Source organism: Pleurodeles waltl, chromosome 1_1 (genome assembly GCF_031143425.1).
Source record: "Pleurodeles waltl isolate 20211129_DDA chromosome 1_1, aPleWal1.hap1.20221129, whole genome shotgun sequence".
Lineage (NCBI taxonomy): Eukaryota > Metazoa > Chordata > Amphibia > Caudata > Salamandridae > Pleurodeles > Pleurodeles waltl.
In genome coordinates this window covers 529,531,432-529,550,694 of record NC_090436.1, presented here as the reverse complement: position 1 = coordinate 529,550,694, position 19,263 = coordinate 529,531,432, and the positions used below count along the sequence as shown (strand labels likewise).

The 19,263-nt window shown below is 47.7% G+C and overlaps 1 protein-coding gene across 4 annotated transcripts in view; it reads left to right on the top strand.

The window, feature by feature from the left end:
- SKIC3 (SKI3 subunit of superkiller complex) overlaps positions 1-19,263 on the top strand; it is a 1,026,707-nt gene that overhangs the window by 157,723 nt on the left and 849,721 nt on the right. For all 4 annotated transcript variants that reach the window (XM_069225585.1, XM_069225575.1, XM_069225607.1 and 1 more), the window contains exon 4: positions 17,858-17,949. In XM_069225585.1, coding sequence (XP_069081686.1) covers positions 17,858-17,949 — 92 coding nt within the window. The remainder of the gene's footprint in view (positions 1-17,857; positions 17,950-19,263) is intronic.

Below are 19,263 nucleotides of genomic sequence, written 5' to 3'. Positions count from 1 at the left end.
TCAGAAAGAGCTATTCCCTCCCCTTCCTGACTTCTCCCCCTGGCCCCATGCCACCATCCCCAGCCAGGCTGATGGAGGATCACCTTTCTCTTCTCCACAAGGAACTTGCAGCTCTCCTGGCCAAAAGAGCCATAGAGGGTCCTGATGACAGAAGTAGGTCATGGATTCTATTCCCACTACTTTCTGGTGCCTTCATCCTATCCTAGACCTGCGGCCCCTCAACTACTTTCTCAAGAAGAAGAAATTCAAAATGCTCACTTTGGCTCATGTTCTATCTGCCCTGGACTCAGGAGACTGGTAGCATTGGACTTGCAGGATGCATATTTTCATATCTCCATCTTTCCCCCCTACCTGCGTTTTAAGGTCTGTCACAAGCATTTTCCGTTTATGTGCTCCCTTTTTGGCCTGACCAGCACCGCTCGAGTGTTCACTATTTTGATGGCGGTGGTTGCACCTCCCCTTCGGAGATCAGGAGTGTCTGTCTTCCCTTATCCCGATGACTGGCTATAAAAGGCTGATTTGCCCCAGGCTGTCTTCTCCCACCTCCAGACTACGGCAAAGCTCCTGCATTCCCTAGGCTTCACTATAAATGTGCCAAAGTCACATCTGACTTCTTCTCAGACACTCCCTTTAATTGGAGCTGCATTGCATAAACTGGACACATTGCAGTTTCGGGCTTATTCTCCTGAGTGGCGAATCTGGGATATTCAGCCTATGATCCCGATGTTCCAGCCTCAATCCTGGATTTTGGTGAGACTGACTCTGAGGCTGTTGGGTTTCATGGTGTCTTGCATCCTGCTTGTACAACATGCCGCCTGTAATATGCAGGCTCTGCAGTGGCACTTGATGTTCCAATAGGCACAGCATCAGGGGAATCTTTTTAACATGATCCAGATCTTGATGGGAACTGCAAAAGATCTGCAGTGGTGGATGATGAACCACAATTGGGTCATCGGCAGACCCCTCTACCTTCCCCAACGAGATCTGACAGTAGTGCATATGCCTTACTCTTTGAATGGGGTTGCCATCTGGGAGAGGTGGAGGTTGTCGGAAGCTGGCCTGGTGTGCGGTGTGTACCTAAGGTACTTACATCTTACACCTTACACCTTATACCAGGTCCCGGTATCCCCTATTAGTGTTGGGTAGGCAGTGTGTAGAAGCCAGGCTCTCTAGAGGTAGCTGTGGATGAGCAGCCAAGGCTTATCTAGGAGACATGCAAAGCTCATGCAATACCACTGTAGTCACATAGCATTCAAGGAACTTTATTTTAGTGATGCAATTACCAAAAAGTACTAAGGAGGCAACCCTCAAATAAGAAATGCACACTAGTAAACAAAAAATAGGCATAAAAAACATAAAAAACTGTGAAAATAGCAATAGAAAATAGTGACCCTAGGGTGAGCCCAAACCATTTACTAAAAACATGGATTGCAAATGCAGGGCCCCCACCTAGGTAAAGGGAATGTGTAGAGGGGAGCTGGGGAAACTAGGAATTCCCAAAGGTAAGTACCACAGTGTCCCCAGAGACCAGAAAGAAAGGAGTAAGTTACTCGATTTTCTCCAAACCACCCAAAAAGACTAAAAAGAAGATAATGCAACACCCAGACAAGTCTGCAAGAAACCAGCGGTGGATTCCTGAAGAGGTAGACCTGAAAAAGAAGGGGACCAAATCCAGAAGTCGCAGGTGTGTCTGGTGGTAGCAGGAGCCACTACCCACCCGTCTGTGGTTGAAGGAGTTGGTCAACAGTAGGACAAAGACAGTCAGAAGTGCAGCCCTGGAGTCTGTGAAGAGTTCCTGGAGGATGCAGTCGACGTCCCATGCCGGATGGAAGATTGCAGTCTGTCTGTGGCGTGAAAGGCCACCAACAAGCCTTGGCAAAGGCAAGAGTCGTGGTAGAAGAGAATTGGAGCTGCCGGGGACCAGCAAGATCCAGGAGTACTCTCCCCATGGAGGAGAGGGGGAGAGGGGTGGTGTCCCATGCCGCAGGAGAAGCACGCAGAGGGCTGTGCATCACAGGGAAGACTGCTGGGGCTACACAGAGCCTGAAGATCCTTTTGGAGGAGATGCTACCAAGCCTTGGCACAGGTGCAAGGGGATACTGTCCTTCCTGGGAAGGCAAAGGCTTACCTCCACCCAAGTTAGACAGCTGGCAGAGAGGACCAAGGGGACCACTCCAGACCACGTCCGTTATGCAGGATCCATGCAGCTCAGGATAAGAGAAGATCCATGCAGCCGGTCGTCATTGCTGTTGGTGCCTGCAGATGCAGGGGAGTGACTCATTTACTCCAAGGGAGATTCCTTCTTCCTTCTCCCTTCTCGTGCAGACTGAAGACTTGACACCCTCAGAGGATTTACAGCCGGGGAAATGTTGCAGACGCTGGAAGGAGCAGTGGAAACAATGTTGCAAGCAGAGTCTTAGTCGTGGATGCAGATTGTTGGTTCTTGGAGGGTCCAGACACAGTTCCAGTGGCCAGAAGTTGAAGTAGAGCTTGCAGATGAGTCCTGCTGGAATCTTGCAAGCCAAATCTGAGGGCCCACCCAAGAGGGACACCCTAAATAGCCCTGGAAGGAGCATTGGTCATCTAGGCAGGTGACCACCTATCAGGAGGGGGCTTTGATGTCACCTGCCTGACCTGGCCACTCAAATACTCACAGAGGCCTCTGCCCACCTTGGATTCAAGATGCCAGAATCAAGAGACCCTCTGGAGGAGCTCTGGGCACCACTCATGGGGTGGTGCTGGACAGGGGAGTGGTCACTCCCCTCTCCATTTTCCATTTTTGCATCAGAGGAGGAACTGGAGGTCCCTGAACCTGTGCAGACTGGTTTATGCAAGGAGGGCACCAAATGTGCCCTTCAAAGCATACTAGTTGCCTGGGAAGGTTATCCCTCCTAGGCCATGTAACACCTTTTTCCAAAAGGAGAGGGTGTTACCTCTCTCCTTCAGAGGAAATCCTTTGTTCTGCCTTCCTGGGCTTGAGCTGATCAAGCTGCAGGAGGGCAGAGACCCATCTGAGGGATGGTAGCAGCTTGGGCTGCCTGAAAACCCCAGAAAGCTGGTAGGAGCAATGCTGGGGATCCTCTGAGAAGCCTTCAGAGTGCATGGAATCATATTTCCAATACTGGCAACAGTATTGGGGTATGATTCCGACATGTTTTATACCAAACATTTCTTGGTTTGGAATTACTGTTATGTAGCTGGACATAGGTAATGACCTATGTCCAGGACACACATAAAATGGCATCCCCGCACTCATGAAGTCCATGAAAATGGAGCTGGAGTTCGTGGGGGCACCTCTGCTCATGCAGGGGTGCCCTCACTCACAGGTACATGCACCCTGCCCTCTGGGCTAGGAGGGCCTACCATAGGGGTGACTTACAGCGACCTGGTGTAGTGACCTGTAGTGAAAAGGGTGCATGCATCCTTTCATGAAGGCTGCAATGGCAGGTCTGCAGAGAGGTTTTGCATGGGCTCCCATGGGTGGCATAATACATGCTGCAGCCCATGGGGGACCCCTGGTGCCCCAATGCCCTGGGTACCTTATACTAGGGACTTACATGGAGGCAGCATTATGCCAAATGTGTAGTTTAAAAACCTCTAACAACTGAATTTAGGGAAAGAGAGCACAGTCACTGGGGTCCTGGTTAGCAGGATCAAAGTGAACACAGTCAAAAACACACTGACATCAGGCAAAAAGTGAGTGTAACCATGCCAAAAAGAGGGTACTTTCCTACAGAGATCACCGTATCAATCTGCCGGAGTTGCAGGCGACCCAACTGGCATTGAGGGTCTTCCTACCTTCCATCAAGGGAAGTCTGGTGCAGGTGTTTACGGACAACACTACCGCCATGTGGTATTGCAACAAATGGGGCGGGGTGGGGTTGTGGACCCTATGTCAAGATGCCCTGCGTCTCTGGACATGGCTGGAACCTTCAAGCATTTCCCTGGTGGTTCAACACCTGGCAGGCTCTCTGTACACCAGGGCGGATGAACTCAGCTGTAAATGCTTAGCGAATCACTATTGGTGTCTCCATCCAGAGATGCACAAGGTCTTTCAGCGGTGGGGAGAGCCTTGGTTAGATCTGTTCGCCTCTGCGAAGAATGCTCAATGTCAGCAGTTTTGCACGCTGGAGTTTCCAAGGAGGCTCTTGCTGTGCAGTGCATTTCATCCAGAGTGGCGCTCAGGCCTCTTGTAAGCCTTTCTGCCCATACTGCTCCTGCCCAGAATTCTCCAGAAGATTAAGAATTTCTGATGGTTACAACTACCTGTGGATTCCTCACCTAATGAATTCTCCCATTGCGCTAGCATTTGACAGAAATTTTCTTCCCAGCTCTGCACGTCGACGAGGACGTCACAATTGCCCGACTCCCACGCGACGCCATCTGACGTCATCGAGGCAATAAGAGGTACTCGCCGGCGTGCTGACATCAGTTCCCTTTTTTCCGTGCCTTCGAAGTAACGATTTTTTCTCCTGGCTCTTGGGGAGCTACTGTTTCTCGGAGGAGATACTTTGTAGTAAAAATGTCTCCACCTCGGAAGTCTGGCTTCAAGCCTTGTAGGGAGTGCAGGGGCCGTATGTTGGTGATGCTCCCGCATAATGACTGTTTACGGTGCTTGAGCTCCTAGCACGAAGTGGAGGAGTGTGGTTCATGTCAACAGATGAACCCAAAGGCGCTGAAAGAGCGTGAAGCCAAGCTGTTTTTGGCTAAATCGAAAAAGAAGGAAAAGCACCGACATTGGAGGTCGTCCTCGAAATCTTCAAGGTCTCATAAGAGATGGCGTCGTCATGACTCTCGGCGTTGGCATGATTCCCGACGTCGTTCGGAGTGATCCCGTTCGAGATCTCCACCTGCTCGGCGTCGTACGACGTTGGAGGTCAACCCGACAGTGACGCCACTGCCACAAAGCCCTCAGGCTTCTCCGGCGCCGTTGGTTTTTGAAGTGGACGAGCCTCGCCAGAGTCCTGCCTTCTTGCCTGCAGAGTCAGAGGTGCCGGATCCAGTGCCGACATCGCAGGAATATTCAGCGCTGATGCCGCAGAGGTATCCTGCTTTCCTGGCTCCAGGTGCAGATCCGGTGGCATTCTTAAATGCGATGTATAGCATCTTCAGCTCCATGGCCCCTGGCAGTGCACCGGCTGGTCCCTCAGGTCCATTGGCTTTTGGGTTGGGTGTTCCGGCTCCATACAAGCCGACGCCATTCTTGCCTTTCTGTCCAGTAGAAGATGCTGGTCCGGCGCCGATGCCTTTGACGCCGAGAAGACCTTCGACGCCGGTGGCTTTTGCTGATCTGGTGGCACCGTTGACTGTGCCTCGACTTCAGTCGACGCCGGCGAAGAAGGCTCGCCTTTCCACGGCGCCGATGGAAGAATCCGAAGATCAGCGCCAGCCACTGTCGTCGATGTCGGCTAATTCCTTATCGACGGCAAGGATAGAGGCCAGGTTGTGTTCGAGGAGGAAAGCTCTGAGGCTATTGGAAGAGCAGGAGTATCAGAAGCAGCTCCTGGAGGAAGGCGAGATTGCAGAGCACCTTGGGGACTTTCAGGGTTTTTACTCTGCCAGCGGTTTCGATACTTCCCCAGAGTGGGACTTAGCTTCTCCAGGCAAGTTTACTGAAGAGACTGCTTCATTCCACTCAGTGGTGAGGAAGGAAGCGAACTTCCTGGATCTCCCTCTACCTGCAGCTGAGGTGAAAACCAGTATCCTCACGGAGGTGTTACATCCGACTTCGGCTGCTGCTTAGCCACTCCTTCCTTTTAATGAGGCTCTCCCTGAACCGATTCTTGATGTTTGGAGAAAACCAGTGACTTCAACTGCAGTTAGCAGATCAGTGGCGAGGAGATACAGAGTGGCTCCTGGGGACCAGGGCTTCCTCTTTAGGCATCCGACTCCAGAGAGTCTGGTGGTTCAGGCCTCCTTCTCCTCACGTTCAGCTCCTGGATCCTTCCCTGAGGCTCCTTCGGAAAGGGAATCAAAAAGGATGGTGCAGTCGGCCATAAAGATCTTTTCTTCATGTAGTATGGCGCTGAAGTCTGCTAACGCCACTTGTGTTTTAGGAAGGTATATCCATGCCTTGATGGATGCGGCTAAGGCTGAGATGCCGGATTTGTACCAGGTCATGCGGGGTCTTTTGACTGATGCACAAGCAGCAGCGACTCAGGTCATTCAGTCAGGGTTAGATACTGCAGAATCGGTGGCCAGAGCGATGGGAACGTCTATGGCAACCAGGAGACATGCTTGGTTGAGGTCGTCTGGGTTTTCATCTGATGTGCAAACAACTCTTTTAGACTTGCCATTTGATGGGGATAAGCTATTTGTTTCTAAAGGTGACTCTGCCTTAGGGCGCTTCAAGGAGAGCAGGGCTACGGCTAAGACCCTAGGTTTGCAGGCTTCAACCACCACCCTGTTCAGATCATTCAGAAGGTTCAGGGGTTTTGGACGAGGCTCTTCATTTCGGGGGAGACTCCAGCCTGCAGGCCAACAACCACCTATAGGTCGTTCAGAGGGAGGGGTGGAGTTCGAACCAGAGGAGCCACCCAGCAGCACCCTGCCTCTTCCTCTTCCTCTGGGGGGTGCAACAGGGAAAACAGCCTTAGTCCTCCGTCCATTCCATCCCATACTTCTCCTGTAGGGGGAAGGTTTTCTCCGCATGTGGAAGCTGATCACATCGGATTCCTGGGTCATCAATATTGTGGAGAAAGGTTATGCACTTCCCTTTCATGAGTTTCCCCCTCCCATCCCTCCCAGTCCCCCCTTTTGCAAGGAAGACCATCTCCTGTTGCAACAGGAAGTTCGGACCCTATTGCCAAAAGGTGCAGTGGAGTTGGTTCCAGAGCAGGAAAGGGGTCAGTGTTGTTATTCAAGATATATCCTGATCCCCCAAGAAGGATGGTCGGTTGAGGCCTATTCTGGACCTGAGGGTTTTGAACTGGTTCCTCAAGCAGGAGAAGTTCAAAATGCTGACCCTAGCGCAGGTGCTTTTGGCGTTGAACGAAGAAGATTGGATAGTGTCTGTTGACTTGCAGGATGCTCACTTCCACATCCCTATTCTCAAGTCGCACAGGAAGTATCTCTGGTTTGTGGTGGGGTCGCAACACTATCAGTTTGCGGTCCTTCCTTTTGGTCTTACTTCCGCGCCTCAAGTCTTCACGAAGGTGATGGCGGTGGTTGCAGCACATCTCAGGAGGAAGGGGATATTGGTATTCCCTTACCTGGATGATTGGTTGATCAAAGTCAAGTCTCCAGAGCTCGTGCGGCTTCACCTGCAAATGACAACCCAGTTGTTCGATCTGGGCTTTTCGGTGAACGTGCCCAAGTCTCACCTGGAGCCCTCTCAACGCCTCCTGTTCATAGGGGGAGTACTGGACACAACATTGAATCGGGCCTTTCCTCTGCCTCAGCGAGTTCAGGCCATTCGGGCATGGATTCCAATGTTTCAAAGTGGAGTGGTCGTTCCGGTCCTCAAGGTCCTTCGTCTGCTCGGTCTGTTCGCCTCATGCATTCTGTTGGTCACTCATGCACGCTGGCATATGAGGGCTCTTCAGTGGTGCCTCCGCAGGCAGCGGTTTCAGCACAGAGGGGATCTCAAGGAGTCGATAAAGATCTCCAGAGACACTGCAGCGGATCTACGATGGTGGGCTGCGGACGGCAACCTTTTCGCAAGGAAGGCCGTTTTTGCTACAACCACCAGTGGCCACGGTTATAACGGATGCCTCCACTGTAGGGTGGGGAGCTCATCTGGGGGACCTGGAGGTAAAAGGTCATTGGTCTCCAGTGGAACAGATGTTTCATCAATCTGTTATAATTGCGAGCGATACGTTTGGCTCTCAAGGCTTTCCTCCCTTCCCTTTGCGGTCAGTCGGTTCAGATCCTGACGGACAACACTACCGCAATGTGGTACATCAACAAGCAGGGAGGAGGAGGGTTGTACCTTCTTTGCAGAGAGGCTCTGCGGCTCTGGTCCTGGGCACAGGACCATCAGATTTGTGTAGTAGCAAACCATCTGGCTGGAGTTCTGAACGTAATGTGGACAGTCTCAGTCGAAATTTCTCAGACGATCACGAGTGGCGTCTCCCTCCAGACCTGGTCCTTCACATCTTCTGGATGTGGGGATTCTCTCAGGTAGACCTCTTTGCACTCGGGAGAATGGACACTGCCAATCGTTCTGCAGCCTCCAGTATCAGGTGCAAGGGAAATTGGGGGACGCGTTTAAGATGTCCTGGTACAGCCAGTTGCTTTACACGTTTTTCCCCATCCCCTTGATTCCTCTGGTTTTGAGGAAGATTCGCCAAGACCTGGCCCAAGTAATTTTAATAGCTCTGGATTGGCCAAGAAGGGTGTGGTACTCAGACCTTCTCCAACTCTTACTGTGCCCCTCCGCTCAGTCTCCCTCACAGGGCAGATCTCCTCTTGCAGTCGCTGGGGCAGGTTCTACACCCCCACCTCCATAGCCTGCACCTTCATGCCTGGAGATTGAACGGGGCAATCTGAGTTCCTTTTCTCTCCCGCCAGAAGTAGTGGACGTTATTTTATCAGCCAGGCGACACTCCACCAAATCTATCTATGCTGGTAGATGGGCAGAATTTGTGGCTTGGTGTGGAGAGAAGCAAATTGATCCTTTACGGGCCCATTTGTCGGACATTTTATTATTTGCGTTGTCCTTGGCGCAGAGGGGTTGTGCAGTTTGTGACTGTTAAGGGCTATCTGTCGGCCTTTCTGTGTCTTCCTGATCAACCCTCTTTGTTTAAATCCCCTATAGTTGTAAGGTTCTCAAAAGGTCTTACTAATAAGTTCCCTCCCTCTCCTTTTATTATGCCTCAATGGGATCTGAATTTAGTACTCACATTCTTGATGGGTCCACTGTTTGAACCTTTACGTTCATGTCCATTAAGGTTTTTAGTGATAAAAACTGTTTTTCTTATAGCCATCACATCAGCTAGGCGAGTGAGTGAACTTCAAGCGCTTAGCGTTAAACCCCTTTAAGCTTCTACATTGAGAGAACAAGAGTTCCGAGTGGAAGATCAGCTCTTCATCGGCTACGTGGGGAAGAGGAAGGGCAAGGCGGTCCACAAAAGAATACTATCCAGGTGGGTCATTCGTTGCATAAAATTCTGTTATTTCTTGGCAAAGAAGGTTCCTCCTGTTGGAATTAGAGCCCATTCAACCAGGGCTAAGTCGGCCTCTTCGGCTTTGGCTAGAGGTGTTACTGTGGCTGATATTTGTAAGGCCGCAACTTGGGCTTCCCTCCATACGTTTGCGAAGCATTATTGCTTGGATGGCCATTTTGCACGGTCCGTGCTGCAGGATTTCTTGGTGTGACCATTCAGGCACCCGCCACCGAGTGCGGTACTGCTTTGGGACTCTATTCATTAGGTGAGGAATTCACAGGTAGTTGTATCCATCAGAAGAACAAGTTGCTTACCTTTGGTAACGCCTTTTCTGGTGGATACACTAGCTACCTGTGGAGTCCTCACGGTCCCACTCGATTCCCCGTTGCCTGGTTGGTCTTACCAAGATATCTTAGGGTGTATTTGTATATAAGGAGGTGTGTGTGTGTGTGTGTGTATATATATATATATATGTGTGTGTGTACATGTATCTACATATACCATCAAATATATAAATATATTTGATATTTGCTGTTTCTTTTTGATTAAAGGTTATGTTTTATAATTGATTTATGTATTCATGTCACGTATGTATTGTCGGTAGTCACCTGTTCGCCTTGAAGGCACGTAAAAAATGGTGAAAACTGACGTCAGCACGCCGGCGAGGACCTCCTATTGCCTCGATGATGTCAGACGGCATCGCGTGGGAGTTGGGCAATTGTGACGTCCTCGTCGACGTGCAGAGCTGGGAAGAAAATTTCCGTCGAATGCTGGCGCATTGGGAGAATTCATTAGGTGAGGAATCCACAGGCAGATAGTGTATCCAACAGAAAAGGCGTTACCGAAGGTAAGTAACTTGTTCGACTGGGCCCAAGTCATCCTTGTAGCACCGGATTGGGCACAGAGAGTCTGGTATCCCAAGCTTCTGAGCTTGGCAGTCAATCCTTTGATCAGGCTGCCCCTTCAGGAGGCTCTTCTGTTGCAGCAGCAGGGGAAGGTTTTCCACCCGAACCCGTCCAGTCTCCACCTTCTTGCGTGGACATTGAGCGGCAGCAGTTGATAGCCTCTAACTTTCCTCCTGAAATCTGTGATATTATGTAGGCAGCCAGGCGTTCCTCCACCAAGATGGTATACACGCCTGCTGTTGGTAGAAATTTGTGGCTTGGTGTTGAGGTAAAAATGTTGATCCCTCTTTCTGCTCCTCTTTCTCAGATTCTTCTGTTAATTCTCTCCCTTACGCATCAGGGTTCTCCTCTGGATGCTCTTAAAGGTTATCTTTCTGCTAACTCTGCGTTTTTCCGATTACCTCATCAACCCCCTTTTCAAATCTCATATTATACATAGGTTCTTGAAAGATTTGGTTCATCTTTTACCCCGTTCTCCTTTCATCATGCCTCAGTGGGGCTTACATCTGGTGCTTACTTTCTTGATGTTCACTCCCTTTAAACCGCTTCACAGTTGTCTTCTGTGGCTACTTAACATCAAAACAGCTTTCTTCGTGGCTATCACATCTGCCTGAGTGAGTGAGCTACAGGACTGATCATCTAAGCCAGCTCATTTGCACATTAATCCTGACAAAGTGGTGCTTTGCATGCAGGCCTTCTTTCTTCCGAAGGTGTTCATGCCCTTTCATGTAGGCCAGACTATCACCTTATCTTCTTTCTACGCTCCACTTCACCCGTCTAAGGATTAGGAGTGCCTCCATTATCTGGACCCCAAACGGTTGTTGTCGTTCTACCTTGACCACACACAGGAACTCTGGGCAGATGCTTCATGGAGTACATCAGAGCTAAGGGGTTGTGTGGTGCAGAAAAAAAAAAACATCTCCAGATGGGTCATGCTCTGCATCAAAATCTGCTATGATGTGGCCAAGAAGCAACTCCCTGAGGGCTTGCACGCTCATTCCACCAGAGCTAAAGCTGCACCCACTGCGCTAGCAAACAGAGTTCCAGTCCTGGATATCTGCCAGGCAGCAACATTAGCCTCCCTACTAAACACTACTGCGTGGACAGTCAGGTCTGTCCTGAAGGGCATTTTGCCCATTCGGTCCTACAGGACTTTCTCACCTGAAATTGGTTTGAAGATCCACCTCGAGGGAGGGTATTGCTTGGGAATCTATTCTCAGGTAAGGGATCTGCAGCTAGGTGTCTCTATCAGATTAATAAGTTACTCACCTGCAGTAACTCCTTATCTGGTATTAACTATATTTAGCTGCAGATTCTTACTGGCCCACTTATCCTCCCCCCTCTGCAAACAGATTTCTAGGGTCAGGGCTATTCCCTTTCAGGGCCCTAGTTATCCACATCAATGGCCAGTGTACTTCATGGCACCATGCTTCTGGTGTGGAAAGTCGTGAAAAATAATTTATGTCAGCGCGTCTTTGTGTCCACTATATAGGTGCCGTGGACATCACTACTGGTACGGATGCTGCAGACGCATGTGAAACCTATCAGTGCTCGGGATTACTGTTCACGAAAAATCTTCTGGATCCAGTCTGATACCTGGGGATAATTCTAAGGTAAATGGTAAGTAACTTGTTCATCAATTCTCTAGACACCCCAAGACATGACATAATTTGAAAATTGCCAGTAATCAGGGTTGTTTGGCAAGTCTTCAAACTTTTTCTCCTTCTAGTGAAGGGAATATGCCCCAGGATCTCACAAACAACTTGACCTCCACCTTCAACAAGAATGTGGAAGTGGGCTTGAAGTTGCTGTGCAGAGAAACAATGTTTCTAATGTTCATGGCTATTGGAAAAAGATTCAGAGAAATCCTGCTCATCTAGTGGTAATGAATTCAAAATGGGACTTCAGCAGACTGATCAAAGTGAACCAAACTTCAACAATACTGCCAAGTGTCCTCAAAAAATCTTCTGGAGGTTTCCAGAGGTGGCTCTTTTTATGGCTTATGTAAACCAGTGGTGAGGAGACGTGCATCCCTGATCAACTTTTATTACCCAGACCAACCTCACTGGAAGCAGTATTTGGAACTTTTGGATCTTAGTATATGACCACCATGACCTCTACTACTGAAGGAGAATTAACTCAACTGACCTGAACAGCCCTTCATTCATGCCTACACACTGTGAGCCTGTATGCAGGGTTCTTGTTTCAGTAGGGGCTGTGAAATTGTCTGCCTCTCATTTTGATGCCAGCTAAATGACTTTCATTGAAAGCAAGCTACTCAGGCAAGTAGGGAGTGATCAGTGGTTATCCTAACCTACAAGAGTTTAAACATCAGAACTGTAGAAGCTACTGGCCAGTATCGCTTGCTGAATGTGGCTCCTTGTTTTACCTATCCATTATGCATGGGTTTCCAGGTATATTGAAGAATGTCTTCATTATTTGAAAATGTCCTTGATTTTCCTTTCTTCTTCACATCCTTCGCAGATGGAGGAGAGATTTCATAAGTTGAATTCTAGAAGAACATTTAACAGTTAGCATCTGCTTTGAAAGCTTTTAGAAAAGAAGCATTGAAGACCAGTTATTCATAGGATATGCATACATAGCTAGGTACAGTTGTAAGAAAAAAGATAGTTTCTACACGGGACACCCTGTGTATAAACGTATATTACACAATGGCTAAAATATCCTTTATGCTACCAGAGGTCTCAATATTAGAAGGGAAAGATGTGACTTCAGCTTTCTTGAGTGAGATGCCATTGAGGTCAATATGCTGTCCCACTCTCCATAGTTTTGAAAACATATTACTGATTTTACTCACAGGTGCATCCAAATCGCAGATCTGCAAGCCAGTCTCCTAAAGCTCTCTAATGAAACACTTTGATTCTGAGCCAGGTCTTTTTCCATTAGGCTGCTTTGGGAAGGGTTATTAGGAGGAATTTGTAGGAAGGAGTAGCCTTTAGAAGAATAAATTGTTTACTTTTGGTAATGCATTTTTTAGGTTGAGTGTAAGTGTTCGACCACGTGTATACGTTTAGTATACTTCTTATGGCTTAAAGCAATTTCATTTGTTGGTTGCAGTGTCCTTTAAAAATTCTTGCTCACTAGTGGTCAGTTCTGCCTTTTTCTCCCTCCTTTTTCTGTTTCAGAGCAGTGACCAACTACTGTATTATTCCACTTTGGTTTCTTTATCTGTTGCTGTGACAGACTACTTTGGCATTTTTTTTGGTGCTCTGTTTTCACTGTGGGCGTTTTAAGCTGGTAGCTGCCTGCGTTTTGTTGCAGCATTCCGTTCCTCCCACCTCCTTCCATGTCGCTGATATATATTTTAGCTTTATTCCAGTGCTGTCCTCACCGCTGGCTCCTAAAATAGCTTATTTTACAAAAGAAACACTGGTATAATGTAACTAAACCTAGAAGCAATGATGTGAAACCTGCTTAGCCTCACATCTGGAGTCTCTCCTCCAGGGCCCCTCCCTGCCAGCACTCAGGACATCGTGCACAGGGCATTACTGATCTCCTTTATTGGGGCCATAAATCTTCTCAGTCTGCTCTGCTATTGTTAACTTCATTTTTGCTTTGTTGAAATGTGAAGCAAGATCACTTTCAAGACTTCATTCTGTTAAAATAAAAATAAAAAACTTTTCCAGCCTTATTTTCCATCTCTCTCATCAAGGGGTTGTGATTTCTGATGCCAGTAGCTACCAGTGACCACCAAAACATGGCAGGAAAAGATAAAATTATGAGACAGGGTTGACCAATTTATGTGGCAAGAAAAGTCCAGGTATGAATTTACAATGCCAATAGCTCTAACGCAAGAAAATGCTAGACCTATTGCATTGCAAATGCTTGTCTGATTTGTAGGTAGCTTACCACAGATTTCTAATTGCCTTCCCATGGCAGATGGTGTCAAGTGTAGGAGGGTATATTTGTGTTTCTTTTGTGCTATTTCTTTCAATCCCTGGTCTTTGCGAAGAGCATTACTGTCTTAACTATTGCTAGTAACTCCAGTGATGCTTTGCACCTGCTATGACGCTTTCTGTTGCTGTTGCGTCTTACCAATCCTGTACTGATTGTGCAGTGCTGCTTTGATTCATAGTCATTTTGGGGGCTACCTTGCCTTAAAATGAACTTGGAAAAGACTGACGTCTTCATGATAGTTTGAGACTCTTTATACTGAACCGACCTTTTGTGACCAACACATCCTGAAGGTCAGAAACGTGGACTTTATACTTGATAGTAATCTGTCAGTGGAGGTTCAAATCGAACATTTGGTAGTCTTACGTTTTTATGCTCTACCTACAAGAGATCCTACTTTTCATTTTGTTTCCCTCCATGCCAAAATCAGCCTACTGTCCTCGGCCCAGAGATTCCCTCGCGTGTTAGCTATGATAATGCCTTGCGCCTTGGTTTCCATTTATCAGCGATTTAGCAAAGTTCAGTGGGTCCAAACTATGGTTGTGTAACTTATATTAAATCTGCAGAAATTTGACTTTGTAACTACTTTGTGGAGGTCTCTTCGTGACATCCTGTGAAGTGAAAGCCTACTTCAAAGTACTATGCATTGCACACTGGGTCTACTATAAGACTAGACCTACTTTCCTGACTTCCTCCTGCAGTCTAGTATAGCTACTAGGTTCCTGAGAGAAGACAGTCCGATTTTGCAGCAGGAATTTTGAGGTTCTCGGGCCAAAGCTCTGCGATTTCTCCCCCTTATGTTCTTCCTCCTCCTTATGTTCTTCCTTCTCTTTGCAGAGAATCAACTCAAATTTTGAAAAGCAGTAGGAGGTTATTTTGTGGTTTTGCTTTGGTATTCTCTTTTTGAGTTTTTTTTTTTTTTTTTTGCGGGGGGCGTGATGTGTTGAGTACACATAAATAATGTTTCAAAATACTCTGAGATTAGTTTAAGTCCTAGAATAAGTTTCATGGTGGGAAACTGCATAAATGTATGATTCCATCAGAAAGAATGTGTAGGAAGTTGGCTCTGTATGTACCCTTTCAAAGTAAGAAATAGCATGCACAGAGTCCAAGGGTTCCCCTTAGAGGTAAGATAGTGGCAAAAAGAGATAATTCTAATGCTCTATTTTGTGGTAGTGTGGTCGAGCAGTAGGCTTATCAGAGGGTAGTGTTAAGCATTTGTTGTACACACACAGGCAATAAATGAGGAACCCACACTCAAAGACAATTCCAGGCCAATAGGTTTTTATATAGAAAAATATATTTTCTTAGTTTATTTTAAGAACCACAGGTTCAAGATTTACAATCAATACTTCAAATGAAAGGTACTTCACTTAGGTATCATAGGAACTTTGAATCAGCATAATAGCATGTACAGTTTTGGCAAAAATGGCAATAAGCTATTATAAAACTAGACACTGCAAATTTCAACAGTTCCTGGGGGAGGTAAGTATTTGTTAGTTTTGCAGGTAAGTAAACCACCTACAGGGTTCAAGGTTCGGTCCAAGGTAGCCCTCCGTTGGGGGTTCAGGGCAACCCCAAAGTTACCACACCAGCAGCTCAGGGCCAGTCAGGTGCAGAGGTCAAAGTGGTGCCCAAAACGCATAGGCTTCAATGGAGAAGGGGTGCCCCGGTTCCAGTCTGCCAGGAGGTAAGTACCCGTGACTTCGGAGGGCAGACCAGGGGGGTTTTGTAGGGCACCGGGGGGACACAAGTCAGCACAGAAAGTACACACTCAGCGGCACCGGGCGGCTGGGTGCAGTGTGCAAACAGGCGTCGGGTTCGCAATAGGTTTCAATGGGAGACCTAGGGGTCTCTTCAGCGAAGCAGGCAGGCAAGGGGGGGGCTCCTCGGGGAAGCCACCACCTGGGCAAGGGAGAGGGACACCTGGGGGTCGCTTCTGCACTGGAGGTCGGATCCTTCAGGTCCTGGGGGCTGCGGGTGCAGTGTCTTTACCAGGCGTTGGGTTCTTTGAAGCAGGCAGTCGCGGTCAGGGGGAGCCTCTGGATTCCCTCTGCAGGCGTCGCTGTGGGGGCTCAGGGGGGTCAACTCTGGCTACTCACAGTGTCGCAGTCGCTGGGGAGTCCTCCCTGTAGTGTTTTCTCCGCAGGTCGAGCCGGGAGCGTTGGGTGCAGAGTGGAAAGTCTCACGCTTCCGGCGGGAAACGTGGAGTCCTTTTAAAGTTGTTTCTTTGTTGCAAGTTTTGGTTTCTTTGGAACAGGGCCGCTGTCCTCTGGAGTTCTTGGTCCTTTTAGATGCGGGGTAGTCCTCTGAGGCCCTGGGGAGCGCGTCGCTGTTGCAGTTTCTCTCGATGTGGGGAGACAGGCCGGTAGGGCTGGGGCCAAAGCAGTTGGTGTCTCCGTCTTCTCTGCAGGGCTTCAGGTCAGCAGTCCTTCTTTGTCTTAGGTTGCAGGAATCTGATTTCCTAGGTTCTGGGGAGCCCCTAAATACTGAATTTAGGGGTGTGTTTTGGGTCTGGGAGGGCAGTAGCCAATGGCTACTGTCCTTGAGAGTGGCTGCACCCTCTTTGTGCCTCCTCCCTGTGGGGAGGAGGGCACATCCCTAATCCTATTGGGGGAATCCTCCTTCTACAAGATGGAGGATTTCTAAAAGTAAGAGTCACCTCAGCTCAGGACACCTTAGGGGCTGTCCTGACTGGGGGGTGACTCCTCCTTGTTTTTCTCATTATCTCCCCTGGACTTGCCGCCAAAAGTGGGGGCTGTGTCCAGGGGGCGGGCATCTCCACTAGCTGGAGTGCCCTGGGGCATTGTAACACGAAGCCTGAGCCTTTGAGGCTCACTGCTAGGTGTTACAATTCCTGCAGGGGGAGGTGTGAGGTGTTTCTGTCCTCAGAGAGCACAAAGGCCCTCACCACATAGGGTCAGAAACTCGTCTCTCAGCAGCAGGCTGGCACGGACCAGTCAGTCCTGCACTGAACAATTGGGTAAAATACGGGGGGCATCTCTAAGATGCCCTCTTTGTGCATTTTTTAATAAATCCAACACTGGCATCAGTGTGGGTTTATTATTCTGAGAAGTTTGATACCAAATTTCCCAGTATTCAGTGTAGCCATTATGGAGCTGTGGAGTTCGTTTTTGACAAACTCCCAGACCATATACTTAATATGGCCACAACTGTACTTACAATGTCTAAGAATAGACTTAGACACTGTAGGGGCATATTGCTCATACAGCTATGCCCTCACCTGTTGTATAGTGCACCCTGCCTTAGGGCTGTAAGGCCTGCTAGAGGGGTGACTTACCTATGCCACAGGCAGTATTTTGTGTGCATGGCATCCTGAGGGGGATGCCATGTCGACTTTGCCTTTTTCTCCCCACCAACACACACAATCTACAATGGCAGTGTGCATGTGTTAGGTGAGGGGTCCCTTAGGGTGGCACAACATATGCTGCAGCCCTTAGGGACCTTCCCTGGTCACAGGGCCATTGGTACCACTGGTACCTTTTACAAGGGACTTATCTATGTGCCAGGGGTGTGCCAATTGTGGAAACAATGGTACATTTTAGGTGAAAGAACACTGGTGCTGGGGCCTGGTTAGCAGGGTCCCAGCACACTTCTCAGTCAAGTCAGCATCAGTATCAGGCAAAAAGTGGGGGGTAACTGCAACAGGGAGCCATTTCCTTACAGAATGTTTCTAAAGGAAAGTACCTTATTCTTCCAGTGCCCAAATGTTGTATGTAAGTAACAGTTCCTACATTTTGTTTTCTAACAGTCCTGTAGCATATTGAATTTGCTTACAGACAAAGTTGACAACACAATTATGTTCAGCATGTTCATGAGATGTCTTTTTTTAAAGTAAAATACAGCATGGTCTGATGTTCAAATGGCTAAAACAAATTCTGAAATGTGTTCTTCTGTATTTTTTTAAAGGGCCTAGGAAGTCTGTATGAGAGGTTCAACCAGAAAGATTTCAAAGATGACTTGCCTAAAGTTTATGAAAAACTTTTGGTACTCTATGAGGGGTAAGAAAAATTGAAGCTACAGTGAATTTAAGGAGTCATGATCTAGGTGCTTAACTGTTTTTTTCTAACTTGGAGCATTTTAATCCACACCCTGACCTTCAGAAAATGGACTTTCAGAAACGTTGATTTGATCATTTCTATCATACAGGATGAAACATTTTAAGTGCTTTTGACTGCGAGAAATGTAAATATTTTAAACATTTATTAGCAACTAGACTATTTGATCGCATTCAGTACTATCCAGAATTGCATTATATTTATAACATTGGTCCCCTTACACATTGTAGTACTAAACGTTTCATTGTGGCATTTTCATTGCTTTTGTTTCTCTGCTTTATGTAGGCCAAGCCCATTCCTACCAAATGGAACAATTACCATACTATCACTAAACTTCTTTTCCGCACGAATATTTAGGAAAAGTGTTGCTTCCCAAAATATTGTTTCTAACAAGGTTCTGCTGTGAGAATTTCAAATTGGTTTAAGAACTAGCAACTGCTCTTTTTATTGGATAACACATAATAGCTGGACCTGTCTTCTGATTCTTCCTGGCCTATCATGGGCTTTTAATAGCCAAGGTCACGCCATCCTTCTAGAAAACATGCGTTCATGGACTGGCATAAGTGGTCAGGTTCTGAAATCATTATGCTCATGTGCCTCAAATCATTTTCAGTAGGTGAGAATCTGTGAGTCCGCTTTTCTCCATGGGCCTGCCCCAGTGGTAAATCCACAGATCCCAGTTCCTGCCCCTCTGCTCTCTAACACATATATATTTGAGGGAAATCGTCTGGTAGCTCAAATAGATGACCTACGTATCTAATGACAAATAAATGTAAAGGACTTGCAGGTGTACCTGCATCTAAGCTCAGCAACCGATGTCAAACACTTGAATAAGTCCCTGTTCTCGAACAAATCTTGTATGTTATAACACCACCTAAAATAGAATCTGGACAAGACAATGTGTCTGTGCTTCTTATCTGAATCAGCCAGTGCTAAATTGGTTGCCCGGAGCACCCTCTGACAGCCTTGGGACTTCCCCCAAAATTGGCTACCTCAGGCAATTTTTTTTTTTCTTTTTTTTCTTTTAAGGATTACAGGCTACGACTAGACTCGCACATTAAGAGCATGACTGTGAGCGCCCAACAGCAGCAAGTGACATATTTAGAGCATCAAATCCTACTTCCATGATGGTGATGGCAGATTTGATTTCAAACAGACCATACCACACAAACCACAGTAATGCCTTGGTAATTGGTTTGTTCAACTTCAGGGCCCCCTCCTCTCTGCTCTAGCTCACCTCATCTTGGAACTCTGCAC